Source organism: Pygoscelis adeliae, unplaced genomic scaffold (assembly GCF_000699105.1).
Source record: "Pygoscelis adeliae isolate BGI_AS28 unplaced genomic scaffold, ASM69910v1 Scaffold213, whole genome shotgun sequence".
NCBI classification, from domain to species: domain Eukaryota; kingdom Metazoa; phylum Chordata; class Aves; order Sphenisciformes; family Spheniscidae; genus Pygoscelis; species Pygoscelis adeliae.
The window spans coordinates 307030-324118 of NW_008824410.1; the positions used below are offsets into that span (position 1 = coordinate 307030).

The 17089-nt window shown below is 42.0% G+C and overlaps 1 protein-coding gene across 1 annotated transcript; it reads right to left on the reverse strand.

Annotated features, from left to right (window-relative positions):
* Nucleotides 1–202: 202 nt before the first annotated feature.
* Nucleotides 203–15249, reverse strand: TTC34 (tetratricopeptide repeat domain 34). The gene is given in 7 exon segments (XM_009320543.1): nt 203–721; nt 5937–6147; nt 6414–6685; nt 7583–7749; nt 11512–11704; nt 13528–13751; nt 14823–15249. Coding segments are annotated over 7 exon segments (1677 nt in total). The 5' UTR covers nt 14914–15249.
* Nucleotides 15250–17089: the final 1840 nt, after the last annotated feature.

The window sequence follows — 17089 nt, forward strand, 5'->3', positions numbered from 1 at the left end:
CTGCAATTTGCCTTTTTCTCATAGCTCTCTTGGTCAGTTTTGTTTCACTACCTGAAACTTTCTACTTCTAATCTTGCTGTACCATGTTCAGTGCCATGTCCATTGCATATTTATCATGAGCTTCTCATCTTTCCCTTATTCTTGCAGCCTCAGAAACAAACTAGAAAGTAATCAGACACTGGAAAATCCCAAAACAGATAAATTAATGTATGCTACAGCTTGATGCCTCTCGCTTAAGTCTTGTTTTCAGCTTTTTAAGTTCAGCATTTTTATCAATTTTAAGACCATAGTCTGTGATTTTCCAGGCCTCTTCATAATGCTGCATTTCAAAATTATATTGTGCAATCTTATGAAATGTTTTGGTTAAAATTTCACTGCCAGGGCTATTCATGATGCTGCACAATGCCATAGATTCATCTAACTGCAGTGCCTCAATATACTGCTTAACTGCTGCTTCTTCCTCAGACATGGACAATAGCAGGTGTCCTTTTGAGCAGTGGTCCTCAACGCGTGTTTTAAGACTGTTACAGCCATGCTTCTGGATCACCTTCTCCATATCTTTTAAAGCTTTGTCGTATTTTTTCAGGTGCGTAAGGCAAGCAGCCCTCTGTCGGAGATACCTCGGATTGTCTTTGCTTGTTAAGATAGCCAGGGTGTAATAACCAAGAGCCTTCTCATAGCGATATTCTTTAATCAGCGCATTTCCTTCTTGGGCTGCTACCTGTGGACAAAAAGTTACTTAATATTAATTATTAAAAATGAAAAAAAAGAGTAAAATATCTAGTCTGGACTGGCCACAGGTAGACACAGACACTAAGAAATCTTGGACACTTTTTCAAATGTTGAAATTGCATCTAGTTGGAGAACATATAACTGGCATATTTTTTGCATGCAGATATAAAAATCTCGGATCAATGGGCATTTGCTGTTATCTCAAGAGTCTCTGAACCACTCTTCTTTGTTTTCTGCATGTTTTGCTAAAACTTTCTCAGAACATTTCTTCTGAAGTTGTTTACATTCCTTAGGAATGATACGTGAACTGAAAACTGAATGGACCAAACTCTAAAAGTAGAGAGTGTTCTCTTCATGCAACCAAATTTCTGCCATGGTCCGCGCTAACAGGTGACTATATGGAAATTGCATCTGCTGGTCAATAGATAGTTAGCCCCATGTACTGCCCCACAAATATTTGCACGTGCTAATAATGAAGGTTGGTCTCTACTGAAGTTTACCCAAGCTATAGGAAAAAATGGCCAACTGATGGCTTTGCTAATTAATCTCAAGTGCAAGTGAACTATCTGCGGTTATCTGAAGGGAAAAACAACAACAAGAAAATAGAGAAGGCAGAAAGAGCCACATAATTTTTAGGTTCATAAAGGCCAATGAAGAAAACTCCATTAGAACTATTTGCCTCAAATGGATTTCTCATTATTTCCCTTTATTGGTAATAAACAAAGCTTTTAACATGCTGCAGCAGAGTGAATATTTAAGTTATAAACAAGGCTGCCACCAGCAGCTCAGGTCTTAGAGAAAGCTGAGCCAAACAAGCTGAGACTTCAAGCACAGGGTAAATGTTTTCATCAGTCTCATTCCATGGGATATCACACATTGCCTTTGGATGCTTGTGGCTCCCCAAAATTCAGTTAGCCCAGCCACTGTCTCAGTAGCCGCACCTGACAGCCGGCTCAGGTCTTTCAGTCTCTTTGTGTGCCTTGTCTTTTTATTTTGGTTGACTGAGATTAGAATTGATTGCTGTTTAATAGAACTAAGGAAAACAGGTTCTGGATGAAATGGATCAATATTGCAGGTCAAGTCTGAGCACCTCATCTGAGACCAGTGGCATGAAATAATTTAGCCATTCCTAACGGTTTATGAAGAATTCTACCCCAGTTATTTTGCTATAAAGGAATGTAAAATCCTTTATGTAGTCATATTTATTAGAGAGTCTCTCGGCTTCCACACATAGAAATAGAGATAGGACCTCTCCTCAAATAGTGTCAGTCGCTGGCTTTAATAGTTCTGGCCATAAATTGTAAGGCAGCCTGTCCAAAAACATCTCAGATGTCTGTTTGTGTATACGTTTAAAGAGTAGCAAATGTAGTTTGTCCTTTCAAGTGTTTTTAAGGCAACTAGTCAATGCAAGTGTTTTCTCAGTGGCAGGATTTTAACAAGAGATCAAGGTGGAATTGCATCTGCATGTGAGGAGCATCCTGACGAGATTTTTTTTTTTCCCCCTGGAAATTCTGAGGTTCTAGATCACATTGTTCTAAAGAGCACAGTGTGCTTCCTCAAAATACCTTGCATTTGTATAGTTAAATTGTAATTTTCAGCCTTTAAAGTGCATTTGTTGTTTCAATGGCAGAAGAAAAATATAATTTTTGTTGTTCTGCTGAATAACCAATCTAATGCTGAACCTGCTAGTGTGCTAACCAGGATCATTTTGGTTTACTGCACCACATATGGTATTGCCACTTACTAACTCAGCCACTGCTTTGACTTCTTCACATTTCACTGACGGTCCCCAAAGTAAGCAAGCCACAGGATTCTGGATTTCCTGCTGTACTTGGAGGAAAAAGGCGCATCTGAGAATAAATTATTCTCTCTTGTCTTCACCAATGGAGTAAACATGGGTATTAGGCAGCTGGGTTCTCTTTTGGCTCTGCCTGACTTAAAGGAACTGAGCTGGGACCCACTTTTGGTGTATAGCACAGCTGGATTAATTAGCAGCTTACTTGCACATCATCTTCTGAACAAAGATAAATATGGAAATAAGCTATAGAAGGATATTGCACAACTGAGTTTGGCTGTTCTCTGCATGTGGCTTTTGAGAAGCCCTTTTTTGCCATTGGCCTCATTGCAGGTAACTTTGGAAGGCCAAGAGCGGGCTATGTGGTCCATTCACAGATGAACTGTAGTCCATCTTCAAACTTGTCACTAAAGATTTGATTATGGCTTCCAGACTGAAATAATTCTGGTGCCATCTGGAAAGGGCTTGGCAGGCCATAAGTGACTGGTGATTGGACTCCTTCCTGGATTAGGTCTCTGTGTCCCTTTCTACCATCTAGTTACCTCACTGTATGATAAAGGACTGAAAATACACATATTTTTGTTGCATTTTTGGTTCCAGTCCCTAGTGACTAATCTTACGTTGAAATTGACCAAAGTTCAATTCTTTAGAAAGAAAATAAGCGAGGAGTTTAATGGACGTGGAATTATGGCCAAGGGTTAGTCTCTGAGCAGTAAATAACAGAAGATGGATTGATAAGCATTGAGCTTTGGAAGAGGGTTGGATGTTTTCAGAACAGTGTGGAAGAAGTCTTTCCTTCTTTACCTGCAGACCCTATTTGAAGGCATGTGGAATGGCAACTTCTACCTTGGGCTGAGGGCCTAATTCTGACACAGACCATATAGCTTTTGAGACCATTTCTGTAGGAGTCAGCTCTGGATATCCTATGGCATGCGAACAGCCAACAGAAAGCGCAGCTCTGAGGATCTGGGCACAGAGCTAGCAATCAGTCATGCATTTAACCTTTGACATAGGAAACTGAAGGGTTGAAGCTGCACTAGCGGCAAGCAAACTCCCTTCCTCTGACCTTTTGCAGTTTAATAAATCTTTCAGATTCCTATTCCCATGTGGCTCTCCCAGTTGTTTACAAATTTCTTAGCATGGGACCCCTTAGACTATAAATAATGAAAGAATTTTATTGCTTTGTTTTTCATGAAAGAATCAGTACATCAAGGAGCCCTCCTTCCTCCACCCTTTCCTATTCAGCTTATGTAGAATTATTTTTAGCTTTTCAGACCAGACTCTGGGATAATGATGACACATTTCTATAATGCCTGTAATCTCCCAACATTCTAAAACAATGTGGCAGTAATGCTTTTGTGCATGGAGTGCTGAGACTGAGGGCTGAGCGTAAACCACTAAACTCTTCTCTGCTTCAGTCTCCTTACTTGTGAAATGGAGGTAACAGAAGGAACACCCTCCCCTAGATTGTAGTTAGGAGCCCATGGCAAAGTAAGGTCATCATTGGGGTTTTTGGCACTAATTCTGTCTGTAAGCTTTTTCACTTTTACTGAGAATAACCTTGCAGGCAAAAGGAAGCGTTACTGGAAAATCCTTTGAGACACCGGGCAGGTGAATTAACCAATTCCTTCCCACCCCAGCAAAGTGCATACTTATCCCTTTATCACAAAATACATATTAAAAAAAAATATTTGTGATTCTGGGCTAATCAGTAATAGAAGTAATCACACTCAGTAAATCTTTGAAGATTAGAGAATATGGAAAGACTCCCAGGTGCTTAAGTCCAAAAGTTTACTCAGCTGAACAAAAGCACAAGGTTAAAGATTAAAAAAAAAAAATACTCTATTTTACTTCCAACACTGGTATTGAGTTCCAGTCTTGAAATCAGTCCAGCCACCCCTATTTTCTCAAGTGGCAGAGAAATCTTTCATGATAAATAAGCCACCAGTAAGGGGTTTTATTCCAGACCCTGTTCCACAGCTGCCAAAAAAAGACAGAAATAAAGTACCTTTCCCATTTTAAAAGTTTCACTAATCTGTGGCACCAGTGAGTACCTAATACATCAGTGCAGTTTAAGGTGTACAAAAATTAGTTGGTCTTTTTTTTTTTTCTTTTTTTTCTTATTGACAACATAAGAAAATCCCTTTTGTGTTTTCTCGGAAAGCAGCACAGATGGACTTAGCTGCGAGACCTCCATACAGAACGAGTGATGTGGCAGCAAGGGAAATTCAGCTGTAAAACGTATCTTCGTTTATAGACATCTCCTTAGGGCCTCCACAGACACATTCTTGACTGTACCTTTATCAACTTTCTATAGTGAAAGATTGCAAATTGGCTCTACAATCTCCAAACTCTTCCCTGTAAGACTGAACTTTTTGCACTATTCAGAAGAGAGGGGCTCTTTTCTCTGTAATGGGGTATAGCTAGGGACCGGTAAATTAATACTTGCTTACTTATATCCTCCTGCTGTTTTGCTAAAATACATACAAAGTACTCCTCTCAAGATGCATTAAGCATATCGGTATGTTGTTTGGTTTATAACCTGGGAGAAAGCGTAACAATATAGCTTCTCACCAGGGTGCACACAATCTACAAATTGAATAAAAGGAAGCAAACTGATTCTCAGAACATGGAGCTTCTGGGTAATCAGAATTGCAGATGCTTGAGTGAATGTTAAAACTCCTCACCATTAATCTGACCTTGTCCTGTCTTATTATTGGAGATGCTTTCTCAGAACTGGATGCACTTAGGGGGAGAAACTTGAAAAAAATACTGAAAAATACATACTTGGCTAGACTAGAGCAATGTGCCATTTTTGTGTCAAACAGTTTTAGCTAAGAAAACCAATACCAACCTCAAAGGCTAGTCATTTTATAAAAATGTGGATATATTTAAATTTCTAAATGTTACACAAAAAGGCAAAAAGGATTGAAGCATTTAATGTGACTGAATCAGAAACTTCAGTTTCATTTCATCAAGAAAATGAACAAAACATGAATTCCCCTTCCCCAGAAGTCAGCTATGAGCACTATGTAACTCATACAGAGTACAATACTAGCAATGATCTTGTTAAATCTCTAGCTGCTGCCCCTCATGTCCTCTGCATTTTAGCGTTGGGATTAAACAGGTCTCATGCTAGGGAGACCAACAAGAAATTCCCCCAAGTGGTAAGAAGTGGTAATGATGAATTATTAGAGACTGAAGCAAGGTCACTGCAATGAAAGAAGTTTGGATTCAACTCCCTATTCTGGCTGGAGGAAGAAGCTGCTTTGTTCCTTGTTCATCTGATATATGGTCTTCCCACACACTTCTGTTCAAGACAAGGCAGAGAAAATCTCTGCAGCCTGATTTTGCTTCCCATTTCTTTCCCCACTGAATCCACAGACATGGCATCAAAAAAGGATTGTACCTGTAAGAGATGCTGCTGTTGCTTAGCATCTACGAAGTTCAGGAGAAATGCCAACTCCCTTTCATCTTTCTTAGCTAGGATGCTGAATGAGTGAGCTGCCACTGGCACGTTCCTCTTCTTCAGCTGCAGCACAGCTAGTCTTGCGCTAGCAAAATCATCAGCAAGAGAGTGGCCAAACGCTTCCTGAAGGTGATCAAGGGCCTCTTCATACCTTCCTGTTGGTTAACACCAGTACAAGCTATATAACCCATTCCATGTGGAGAAAGAGACATCACGAAAACTTACTAAAGCAGGATTTAGGTAGCCTGTCCACAGTCCACATCTAAGGGTATTAATTCCTTCATACCCTTTCCCAAAATGTTTGCAAACTTCTCTTGAAAAGTACTATACAACACTATGCTTGCCATTTCACATTCACTTTCTTTTAATTTACTGTTCATTCACTTAGTCTGATCAGCTATGTAAAAGAATGGGAACTTACCATTTGCAATCAAAACATCTGTGTAGAAGATGTGATATTGTGCATCCTTGCAAATTTTAATTAGTGCTTTTGCAATCATGAGAAGATCCCTGAGGGTTTCTTCTTTTGAATGGTCCTTAGTAGCAACAAGCTCAGTTAACACAGTCCTGCCGTGATGAAGAAGCCATTGAGTGATCAACCCTTGGGCTTCATGCTTTAAAGACAGGATTGCTGGGATCGCTACTCCTGCCTCCACCTTCAGTGCTGAGATCAAATCTTGCACTGCCTCCTGTGTAAAAACAAGAATAAAAAATGAAATGGTAGCCATAACTATGTGCTGATAATTTGTTCTTTCAGGTGCTTTCAGTTCTCTGCCGTCCCACAGGTCAGCTGCAAACTTTTGGAAGCTCTTTGCTCTTCCCTGTCCTTGTGCTGCGTCTTTTCCATTTGCAAAGCTGATATAAGAGCATAAAGACAGGTTTGAATGACTATTTGCAAAGTGCTTTGAACTCCTCAAATTATCATTGAAAAAAATTCTTGCAGCAACAAGAAACAGATGCTGTGAATGAGTAAGCGCAAGCAGGATTTGGCTCAGCCAGGATAAACCAGCACAAATCCACACACCCAATTGGAGATGCACCATTTCTAATTCACTGTAGGATTGGTGTGGTATGCAGGTAAAGTGTAAGGCTATTGACCATATTAGAATCAGATAAACCATGCAAACATCTGACATGATTTCCAGGCAATGATATACTGCAATCCCCAAAGTAACACTAATTGCACGCTTGAGCTTTTCACAGATCATGGAGAGGGACTCACTAAACCTTGAAACTGTTCCTTCTTTTTCCTCTTGTTGTTGCTACATTTCCTAACACAACATCATGTCATGAAAACGTGAGATCAAATATAGGGGAGAGTTCAGCACTGCAAATCAATGCATAGTAGTGACAGTAAATACGATCTATGATTAAGGTTTAGTCTTCCTCTCTCTAGACTTGGGAAAGCAAATCAGTAATGTCAAGTGGACTACTTATACAGCCAGCCAAAACAAGAGCCTTCACTGACCAAATTGTGTGAGAAACTCTTGATTTCAGTGAGTCCACAACAAAGCCTGTGGTACCTTACACTAATATTGCTTAATACCGTCAGAAAAATCGACAGCAAATCAATATAGTGATAATACCTTCTGCTGCTTCAGAGCAAGGTAAATGAATCCTCGTCCACTCAGAGCTTGCACGTTCCTAGGGTCCTCCTTTAGGATGGCATTATAATCAAAAATAGCAGTTTTCTTCTGACCAAGGCGCCCATAACATTGAGCCCTGATGAGAAGACAATCTTCAGCATAACCACCTGGAGGAGAGAAATGCAGCCATGCTTACTTGAAAGGTCTCAAGTCTACTGCTCTAAAAGAGGGTGCAGTAAATCCCAGTGCGTGCAGACCACGAAGCCCCACCGAAGGGCTTCAAAGCGACTAAGTGAAAATGATGGGGTAGACCTACATGTTGGGTTATCCTGCAGGAATGAAAAGTAAGTATTGCTTTATTCAGAGCTGTGGCAAGGGTGGAACAAGAGGGGTGTGCTGGATGGAGGCAAATGTGCTATGGTAAGGAACTGCAATCCACAGATGTGACTGGAAGAAGAATAAGGAGGGTGCTGGAGAGGATATCCAAGGATATCTATACAAAGCTATAGAAAAATTCCACTTTGCCTGAGGATACCTGATGAAGTACAATGAGAGTACTTAAGTGGTAGTTTCCTTTATTTTTGTTGCCCACATACTATCAGTTCTGAGTTGAAAGGAAAAAAAGAATCTGTCAGGCTGGTTTCTAAAACACAGTCCTGAATCGGTTAAGTGTCCTGCTGAGGCTAGCAGAATTCTGTCAAAGAATGAATTTTCACTGGTGAAATCTTGAAAGTGTTGAATGAGTGGAAAAGGTAACGTTATGAAAATCATAAAATCACATTGCTCAACTAGTTCAAAAGCTTCCTGGTTTCTAATAAAAACAAATACACGTCGATCAACACTGGCTTCTCCTCAAATATCAATGACTGCTTTTCTGATAGCCTCAAGGTCTCAGCAAGAGTGGGTCTTCTCAGGAACAGCCAAAGGAGGCAAAAGGAGTGGCCTGCAATTATTGAGCACTCAGCCTTCCCAGGCAGGCAATTTTTTTTTTTTCTACCTTCTCTGGGATACCTAGACTCAGCCAGTCTAATTTCAGTATAGAGAAATTGAATGTTTGCCAGTTGTCATGAAACTACTTCTGTCAATTTTTGAAGAGGTCTGGAAAGCTTTGCCCTTTGTTATTCTGCCCTCAGGTCTTCCATGCATTTTCATGGGGACCTCTAAAAGACAGGATTGTGATGCTGCTCTGGAAAGCAGCGAAAGGAAGATGAGGCTATTGTAAAATGGAATGTCTTCATATCTCCACATGTATCCCTCCACCACACCTTTCTCCAAAGACATCATAAATGTGCAACAAATGGAGGCAACCTACCAATGACATGACCATCATCTCAGGATGTAAACTAGATTAGAATCCAATGAATCCTTGGAGGTTTTAGTATGATGGAATAGGAGCAGCACAAATGAGAGAAGAAAGGTCTAAGAGGAAGATATGTGAGGATGGAGGCACAAGGCCATTTGGCTGTTTTAATAAAGTGGAGTCAGAAAGTACACATTGTTTTGGACAAAACAGTAATCTAGATGGGACAGACTAATTTACTGCCACACTTAATATGCACTGGGATTTGTGATACTAAGATTCTTTTTGCTCTGCTTTCAAATAAGTGCTGCCCAAATAAACACATATAGCTGACAATGAAAATCATGATCCACTCATTCACTGGTTGCAGAGCATATATCTTTCTGCCATCCACATGCTCCTTCCTTTCAAGGCAATTTTGATAAGGATCTTAATTTGCCCAGGGTTGCAATCAATAACTGTGGCATCCCAACACCGGATGATAAATCATCAGTGCCACTGTAAATACTTTTTCATAGGGAAGTCAGCAAATGCAGCGTCTCGGACAGCTGCCTGCAGAGATGAGCCAGCAGACAGGCTCCTAGCAATTCTTTTACGGTAATGAGGCTTTTTCTCCCTCCTGATACGGTACCAAAGGTTATTATTTGGTACCTTCTGTACCAAAGGTTATTATCACTCTGGAGCTCTATCCGTTGACTCCCATAAAGACATACCTATTTCTTAACAAGCATCTGTTCTAGCAGGTGAGGAGTTGATAAGCTGGAATACATGGCTTGTGAAATGGAACCATCTCAAAGCAATTAACAGGTCTTTTTTTCCATTTTCATAAACCAATCTCTCTTCTTCTCAATGCTGCAGTCGTAACATTTGCTCAGAGTGAAAGGCAGATTTCCATACAAACATGGTTTTACTTGGAACATGCCAGAAGCATTTCCATGTTAGCCTGATCTCTCTCCTTAGGAAAAGCTAGAATAATGATGCGTGTAAGTGGGTGCATTCACTCTTTTGCGCTGGAACTACGCATTCATTGGTCTCTTGGAACAAGAAGGCAGGTTGTTTGCTGCAATGACTGTATTTACAGGACGTTCATTCTGATGAAACAGGAGGTACCAAATAAATTTCATTGGTAGGAAGGTTTTCAGGGTACTAACTGATGTAACAAACTAAGGCTGAAACAGGGGAGCCTTCTACTTCTACGCTGCTTGTCTAAAATGGGCTGGAGCTGGCTCTGTTTCAGTAGCTTTTCCAAATTACTTACCGGCTAGCATCTCCTCTAAAAGTTACACAAAACAAATAGGATGAAGGCTGCTTCTTTCTTCTGAAAGGGGGATTTCCTTCATCTAGATGATTTTGTGAAGTGTCCCCTCATTCGCAGTCTTTCAAGGACCAACTGCTCACAGGGACCAAATTCCCCTCTCATTTACCACAAGTTTGGCTTTGATCTCTTTAAGAAACAATTATAATGTATTTTCAAAGAAGCTCTCATCTCTTTCTAGATCAAGTTTAATTTTCTGGGGAAACATTACCTCAGTCACCTGTGTGCGGAGTGAGTTACTGAAAAATCAAGTTTTATAGAAGGAAAAGTAATTCTGTAGGATATCCTTGAGACTTTGCTCTGTATTTTGAGCATGTATCTGTTGCTGTGATAAAAGAGCCTCCCTACACTAAGTACATAAGAATCCCCCTGCCATTCTGCTTTTCCTTTACCAGCATTACACTGCTTATCCTAAAATGGTCTTTTTTTAAACCACAGTAAAGAAGGAAAGTGTGGCACATAAAAAGGAAAATAATCTAATGGTTCTGAGAAGATAGCACTGCTAACATTAAAACATGTAGCTTGTTCAACAGCACAGCTGTACTTGTGAGAAAATCTGTGACCACACATACGAAAAGAATTATTATTACAGATCAATTTGTCTGGACCAATTACTCAGAAGCAACCTACAGGAACTGAACAGTAATTGCAGTCTGATGTTTGGTAGCAGGTCTACCATAACAAAAGACAGTAAAATGTAAAGAAGACATACATTATGTTTCCCGTACACTCTACACATTACATTTTTGGAGCAGGAAAAACAGGGAAATGATTAGAATGGAAATTTCAAACCACCAGCTGGAAATAGATGGGTTCAGGATGTTAAAGATCTTTTCCAAGTTATGAAGGATTTGTGGCTTCTTTGTGTTGGTATGACCCAGTAAGGGTGGTTTATGCCTAAACGTAACTTTTAGCATGTGAACAACGCAATTTAAAATAATCCTTAGCTGTGCTCCAGGAGGATTTCATGTGCTAAACACAGAACAAAATCACATGCTGGGTCTTCTGGACAGGTGAAGAAAGGGGGCTGATGTCCCTGTAGAACTGAACTGAACCCTTGCATTTCAAGGGGTTCACAAGCTACTTACGGGACAGTAAGAACCACAGTCACTGTTTAATTGCACTATTTCATGGTCCAGATGAGTTGCTACTTTAAACAAATTTTATTCTGCTCTTCACCTGCCTTTGTAAGTCTACTGTTTCAATCTTCTCATTGGGGAAATGACAGATGAGAACTGGTTGGACGTGCTTGCCTACCCACTGATCTGATTTCCCATAGAAGTAAATCTCCTGTCAGTATCTTGATAACCCTACCTGAAGCAATGATGGCAAAGGAAAGGTAGGCAACGGCCTCTTTGATGTCAGCGTCCTCCTGTTTGTTCTTCAAGATGGTCAGTGCTCTGAAATGGCAGTGAGTTTGCATCAGCTTCCGGTCTTCATCCTTGAAAATGTCCATGATTGGCAGGAGGCAGGACGTATCTCCAATTCTGATCACTTTCTTTAGCAGCTTAACAATGTGACGGAAAAAGGCAGAAGAGGAAGATTGGCATGAAAAGATAAATGAAGTCACGCTAAAGCTGGAAATATTACTGTCTGGTGAGACAGTTCTTATCCAGTGCTTCCCCACATTTCACTGGGGCTTCAGCCAGCCACGGTCCAGCCAAGGACCATGAATCTCTTTTACTTAACTCTTCAGCTGGCCCTAGTGTAAATGCATGTTGGAGAAAACATTACTTATCTTTTCTCACCACCACTCAGCTGTGGAAATCACTCTGAGGAAATATATAATGCTGCTTTCCTTACTTTGGGCAGCATCTGTTCCAGACTGGCAGTTAACTGTTTTCATAAATACAGTTGAACCACAGGATGATTGCCCCAAAGAGAGAAAGCTTCTATGGAACAGGATTCCAGTGACCCCTTTTGACTGTAAAATTGAAACCAGGGAATTAATGGAAAATCAGTGAGGTGCTGTGCCTTTCTTTTAGTATTGCTATTGGGAATCTGGGAAAAGGATGGATTCAAATCCACAAACTACTGTCCTCCTGGAAAAGAATCTTGCCTGACATATGGTATCTTTGCCTACATTCACTAGACTGAAAATCACCAAGTACTTTTTTACTACATTTCCTAAGGAAAAAATTCAAAAGGTGTTTCCTCCAGTAAAGCAAATGTGCTTAGCAGGTACTTAATATTCAAATCTGAGCCAGAGAAGCCAGGACAAGAACAAAGTTATCTTGATACACCAGACACATCCATTGAACTTATTACTTTCTCTATTTTTATTAACAGATACAAGTGTCTGGGTGCTGACAGGCAGGTGGGACAAAAACATTTTGAAGAGAAATTTTCAGTGACACATATGTTCCATCTAGAACTTGTAGCAGAAGCTGCAGATAGGAATCCAACTTCCAAGGGCAACATATTAACTCTAATAAAGTCATGTCATTCATTAATAGCCTTCCCAAAGGCAGCAAATTATACAAAACTTTTATTTTTCATAGGGAGTAGTGAAGTGGTGACAAGAAAACCTTTCTCTTTACGGCTAGTAGAATTTATATGGGATTTTAAAAAATGCAATAGTTCCCTCTGATGGCAGAACCTGGTAATTCAGCTTTGTAATCCTTGGTAGGAGAATCAACATGTTGGAATCCCTTTTATGGTTTCAAGGACAAGTCATTAGCCAGACTGGTATTTGAGCTTCTGGTTTTGTTTCTTTCCCTGCCCCCCTGCCCCCTGCTTCATTAGGATAATCAGTTAGATAGTAGTTCTGCCTTCTTTTCTCTAGGGGAAAATGACCAATCCCATCAATACTGTCACCAGGGGCAGGATGCTCAGTCGTGTTCTGCCCAGTTAAAGACTCTGATGAAAAGTGCCATTAAATAGCATGTGATGAATGTATTTAGCTAGGAGTCCTTGTGTGGCCTGTGCTGCAGACAGAAAGTCCTACTTATGAGGCCTGTATTTACCAGTTTACCACCATTCCCGAGAAATGTCTCGAAACACAGGTTGGGGTAGGTGCAGCCCCACTGGAAAACCCATCACAGGTTGTGTGATGGGGTGGGTTCCAACTTTGCACCATGTGTGAGGTGGCCTCACGGTGCAGCTTGTACCCAGAGCCTTACAGTTGTTGTGTAACACTGAGGAGCAGGAGCCGAGCAGAGCACTGTGCTGGGAAACTGAAAGCCCTTGGAACACCCTCTGGCTAGCCTATGTCTCTAAAGTGGTCCCTCTTAAGTTCTACCATGCATCTTCTGTATCAGCCAAAAGGGTTGTTAACCCTCTTCACCACACTATCACCAGTAACTCTCTCGTTCTCTCTGCTCTCCTTACCTGGTTGCCATCATACAAGAAACCTTTCTTCAATTGCAGAAGCGCGAGTCTAGCCAGGATGGGAGACCTTTGTGGATTTCCAGAAAGTGCTAGTAAGAGGAGCTTGTGAGCTTCTTCTACACGGCCCATCTGGTACAGGGCATCAGCACAAAGGATCCGTGATGCTTCATCAGAAGCGTCCAGCTCCTCCAAGAGAGAAGCCAGCTGGTAAACCCCAGGGGCATCTCTGGAGGGAAAAAAAAAAAATAAAGAAAAAGGGAAAGACCACCTTCAAGGAAAAAATGCTAATGAGAGTAACAGAGCCTCTTTGTCTCATCTGGAAGCTAAGAAGCAGGTTATCAGCCCAGTAGCAAAATGGATGATACATTTTACCATATCCGGCACCATAGATATCTCTGCCACTTAATTCCATAATCATAATCCCTCTTTATAAAAACATGTTCTTAAGCAGTTGTGGCTCTAAAGAAAGGTTAACAAATAATGATTCATATCTGTGGTTGCAGCTGATACCACAATGGGAAAAGGAAAAAGTGATAGTGAAAAAAAAAAAAATGTCAGAAAAAAAATCACCATTTCTAACGAAGAGCTGTGTGTTAGAATTTGCATGGACTCTGAAGAACTGTGTTAACAGGTAGCTTCTTGTTCCAGAAGCAGTGAAGAAGACGAGCAATCTTTTCTGACTTTTAGAAAGATGATTTTAAGTATTAAAACCTCAGAGTCCCTCTGTTACACCTTGTTCTACCTTCAAACTCAGGTTTTAATGGATTTAGCTGGAATAGTTTGGTGTTCCTGTCTCAGATCTCCCAGCCTTAAATATGAGTTTAATACAGTTAGTGTTGAAAAAAGAATTTGGATTGCCAGCACCAAGTACATGCATAGAAGCACCTCAGCTCTGTCTTGGAAGGACACCTTCTAGGGGCTTGGCACTTCATCGCCCACCAAATCCTTCAGTTCAGAGCTGAGAGTGAAAGGAGCCAGCTAGGACCAACAAATCTGTTTTGTTATGGGTGTATCTACTCCTTTAGAGGAGAAATCTCTGTCATATTCCCTCTAGCATTTTGCACACTCCTAGCTTAGCCCAATTGGTATATCATGGATTAACTTCCATAGAAAGATTGAGCTGATCTGGCTACGTAGATCCTATTACATTCTGACATACCAGCAAACCAGTGTTTTGCTGGAATAACCACAACTATGCAGTTTTATTTCAACCTGTTGTTTTAATTACAAACTTTAAAAGGGTCTCTATCCTATTCTCAGTTATCTGAAGCAAGTACCCTCTCTACTACTCAAGCTGCTCTCTTTCTGTTAGGAATCTGCACAGCCCTGTTTCTCTTTCTGCCCACGGGCTGAACTGCCTCCTGGGTACCTCTTCTTCTGGAGCATCTTCTGTCCTTCTTCTTGGAGAACTTTTAGCAGCAGTCCTCTTTGGTTCCATGGCACATAGGACTTGATTGTGAAGATGGTTTCTTCCAGCTTTAACTGGCAAGCTGTGATATAATCCAGGGCTGTCAAGTAATGGCTGCCACCAGAAATCCGGATAAGTCCACGCCCACATAAGGCTTTAATACAGCTGTTAGGATGTGGGGAATCGTGCTCAATGACCTTTTGAAAGTCCTGCAGGGCTTGCTGATGGTCATGAGCGTGGAGAGAGCAAAATCCTCGCAATGCTAAAAGAGTATTGTAGTAAGTTTTCTGCTCTGCTGCCAAGAGGTGGTCACAGATATCCAGGGCAGCTCTGATGTGTCCATGCAGGAGATGGCAGTCTGCTAGCCGAACACTGAGCTCACGTTTGGACCCTGGGGAGATCTGAAGGAGGAACTGGACTGTCTGGATGACAGAAGGGAGCAGTTCAGTACCATGATTGCCTCTGAGTTCAGTCCGAGTCCGCACAGCCTCCCTGTATGTTGCAAACTTTGCCTCCAGGACAGTTCTAGCCTGTTCTTCTATCCTCTCAGTGTCATGTGGTGAGAAAAGCTCTTCGAAGTGTTTCATTGCCTGGGCAGGGGTTGCTGCAAAAGCTTCTGCTAAATCCTGCATCATTTCCTGCATCCGTCCACCCAAGAAGAAATATGCAGCAGCCCGTTCTAAGAGCAGACCCAAAGCTTTCTCATCTCTGAGATTATTATCAGCTGAGAAGCCCGTGAGGGCCTTGCTACAAACTGCCACACACTCCTCAAATTTGCTTTTCTCAAAGAGGTAAGCTGCCTGCACCCTGCAAACCCAGATATCATCTGGTGCCACTGCAGACAGGAAGTCGTAGCAGTTGTCCAGCCACTGGTCCAAGGAACTGCAGTCTGGGCTTTCTTTCTGATATGTTGAGAGATAATTAGAGAAGGCCTGGATGACCCGTGGCAGGTATTCCCTTTGCCTAGTACACACATAGGCCACTGCCTCAGCCCGGTGCATCACAAAGGCTTGGATATAGTCTGCAACTCCCTTCCTAACTTGTGTCCCTGACAGCACCCTTGCCAACGCCCTCAGCAGCAGCAGTTCCATTGAATACTTTGGGTTAGCGTTGAGCAGGGTATTGCATTTACTCACCACCTCCTCTGAGCATCCTCGCCTGAGCAGCGTCTCCAGCTTATATACCGAGGATACCACATTGTTGGGACTTAGGGTGGAGAGAAAGATGGCAGCTATTCCCACACTGAGGGAGACAATGGCCAAGTTCTTGCTCTGGATCTTGGGAATCTGATTCTTGCCTTTGCACCACGTCTCCAGGGTGGCTATTACTTTCTCCCAGAGCCCTTTGTCTAAGGAGTTCACTTTCTGTACTGCTGTGGGGGCATTGCAGCTGAAGGCAGCCATGTAGAAAGCGGTGGCTATTGGTAACTCCTGCTGGGCGAGATGGTGGTCCCCTTCTTTGCAGAGCAATGCAGCAAGCTCCTGAGGTGACATGTTCTGCACTTGTATCTTCACCAAGCAGCATCACACATGTAACATGGCTAGTGCCTGTAAAACAGAAAATCAGCAACGTGAGGGGCTGTGGAGCACAGTTTTTTTTTGCTTGGGGGGCAGATTACCAATTGACAGACATGAGTAAACCTAGGTCCTGTGAAAAGCCAGCGTTTTGTCACTGACAGGCTTCCCGGGGAGCAAAGCCACGAGAAGAAACACTACAGAGGTTCTTAGTCCACAGCCACGTAACATTGGCCAGAAAGCAGCCACACAACCTTGTCAGCGTTCCCTATCCCACTGACTGTCCAGGACATGGGGCTGGGGGGCCTACCGGGCTTTGTCCTCCCCGGCTGAGATGTCAGTTTGATAAATTTTTAATCATCAGATGGTACATCAGTGCTGGTGGTGGACAAGGAGGAGACAGAATAGTACCTTGATACTTTGCCCACCACTTGCCTTTCCTCCTTTGCCTTGGAGAGGCGGGAAAGGAAGAAGAAAATTTGCACCTTCTCCCTGTTTCTACCCCAGGAGGCAGGGGGAAAGATGCAGTTTAGCGCAAGGACCTGAGCTCCAGAGCGTGTCCCGGCTCCACACACCTGGGGTCCAGCCCTCCCGGTGAGGGGCCCTCAGGAGCGCTGGAGATCCCAGGCGGGGGGCGGCT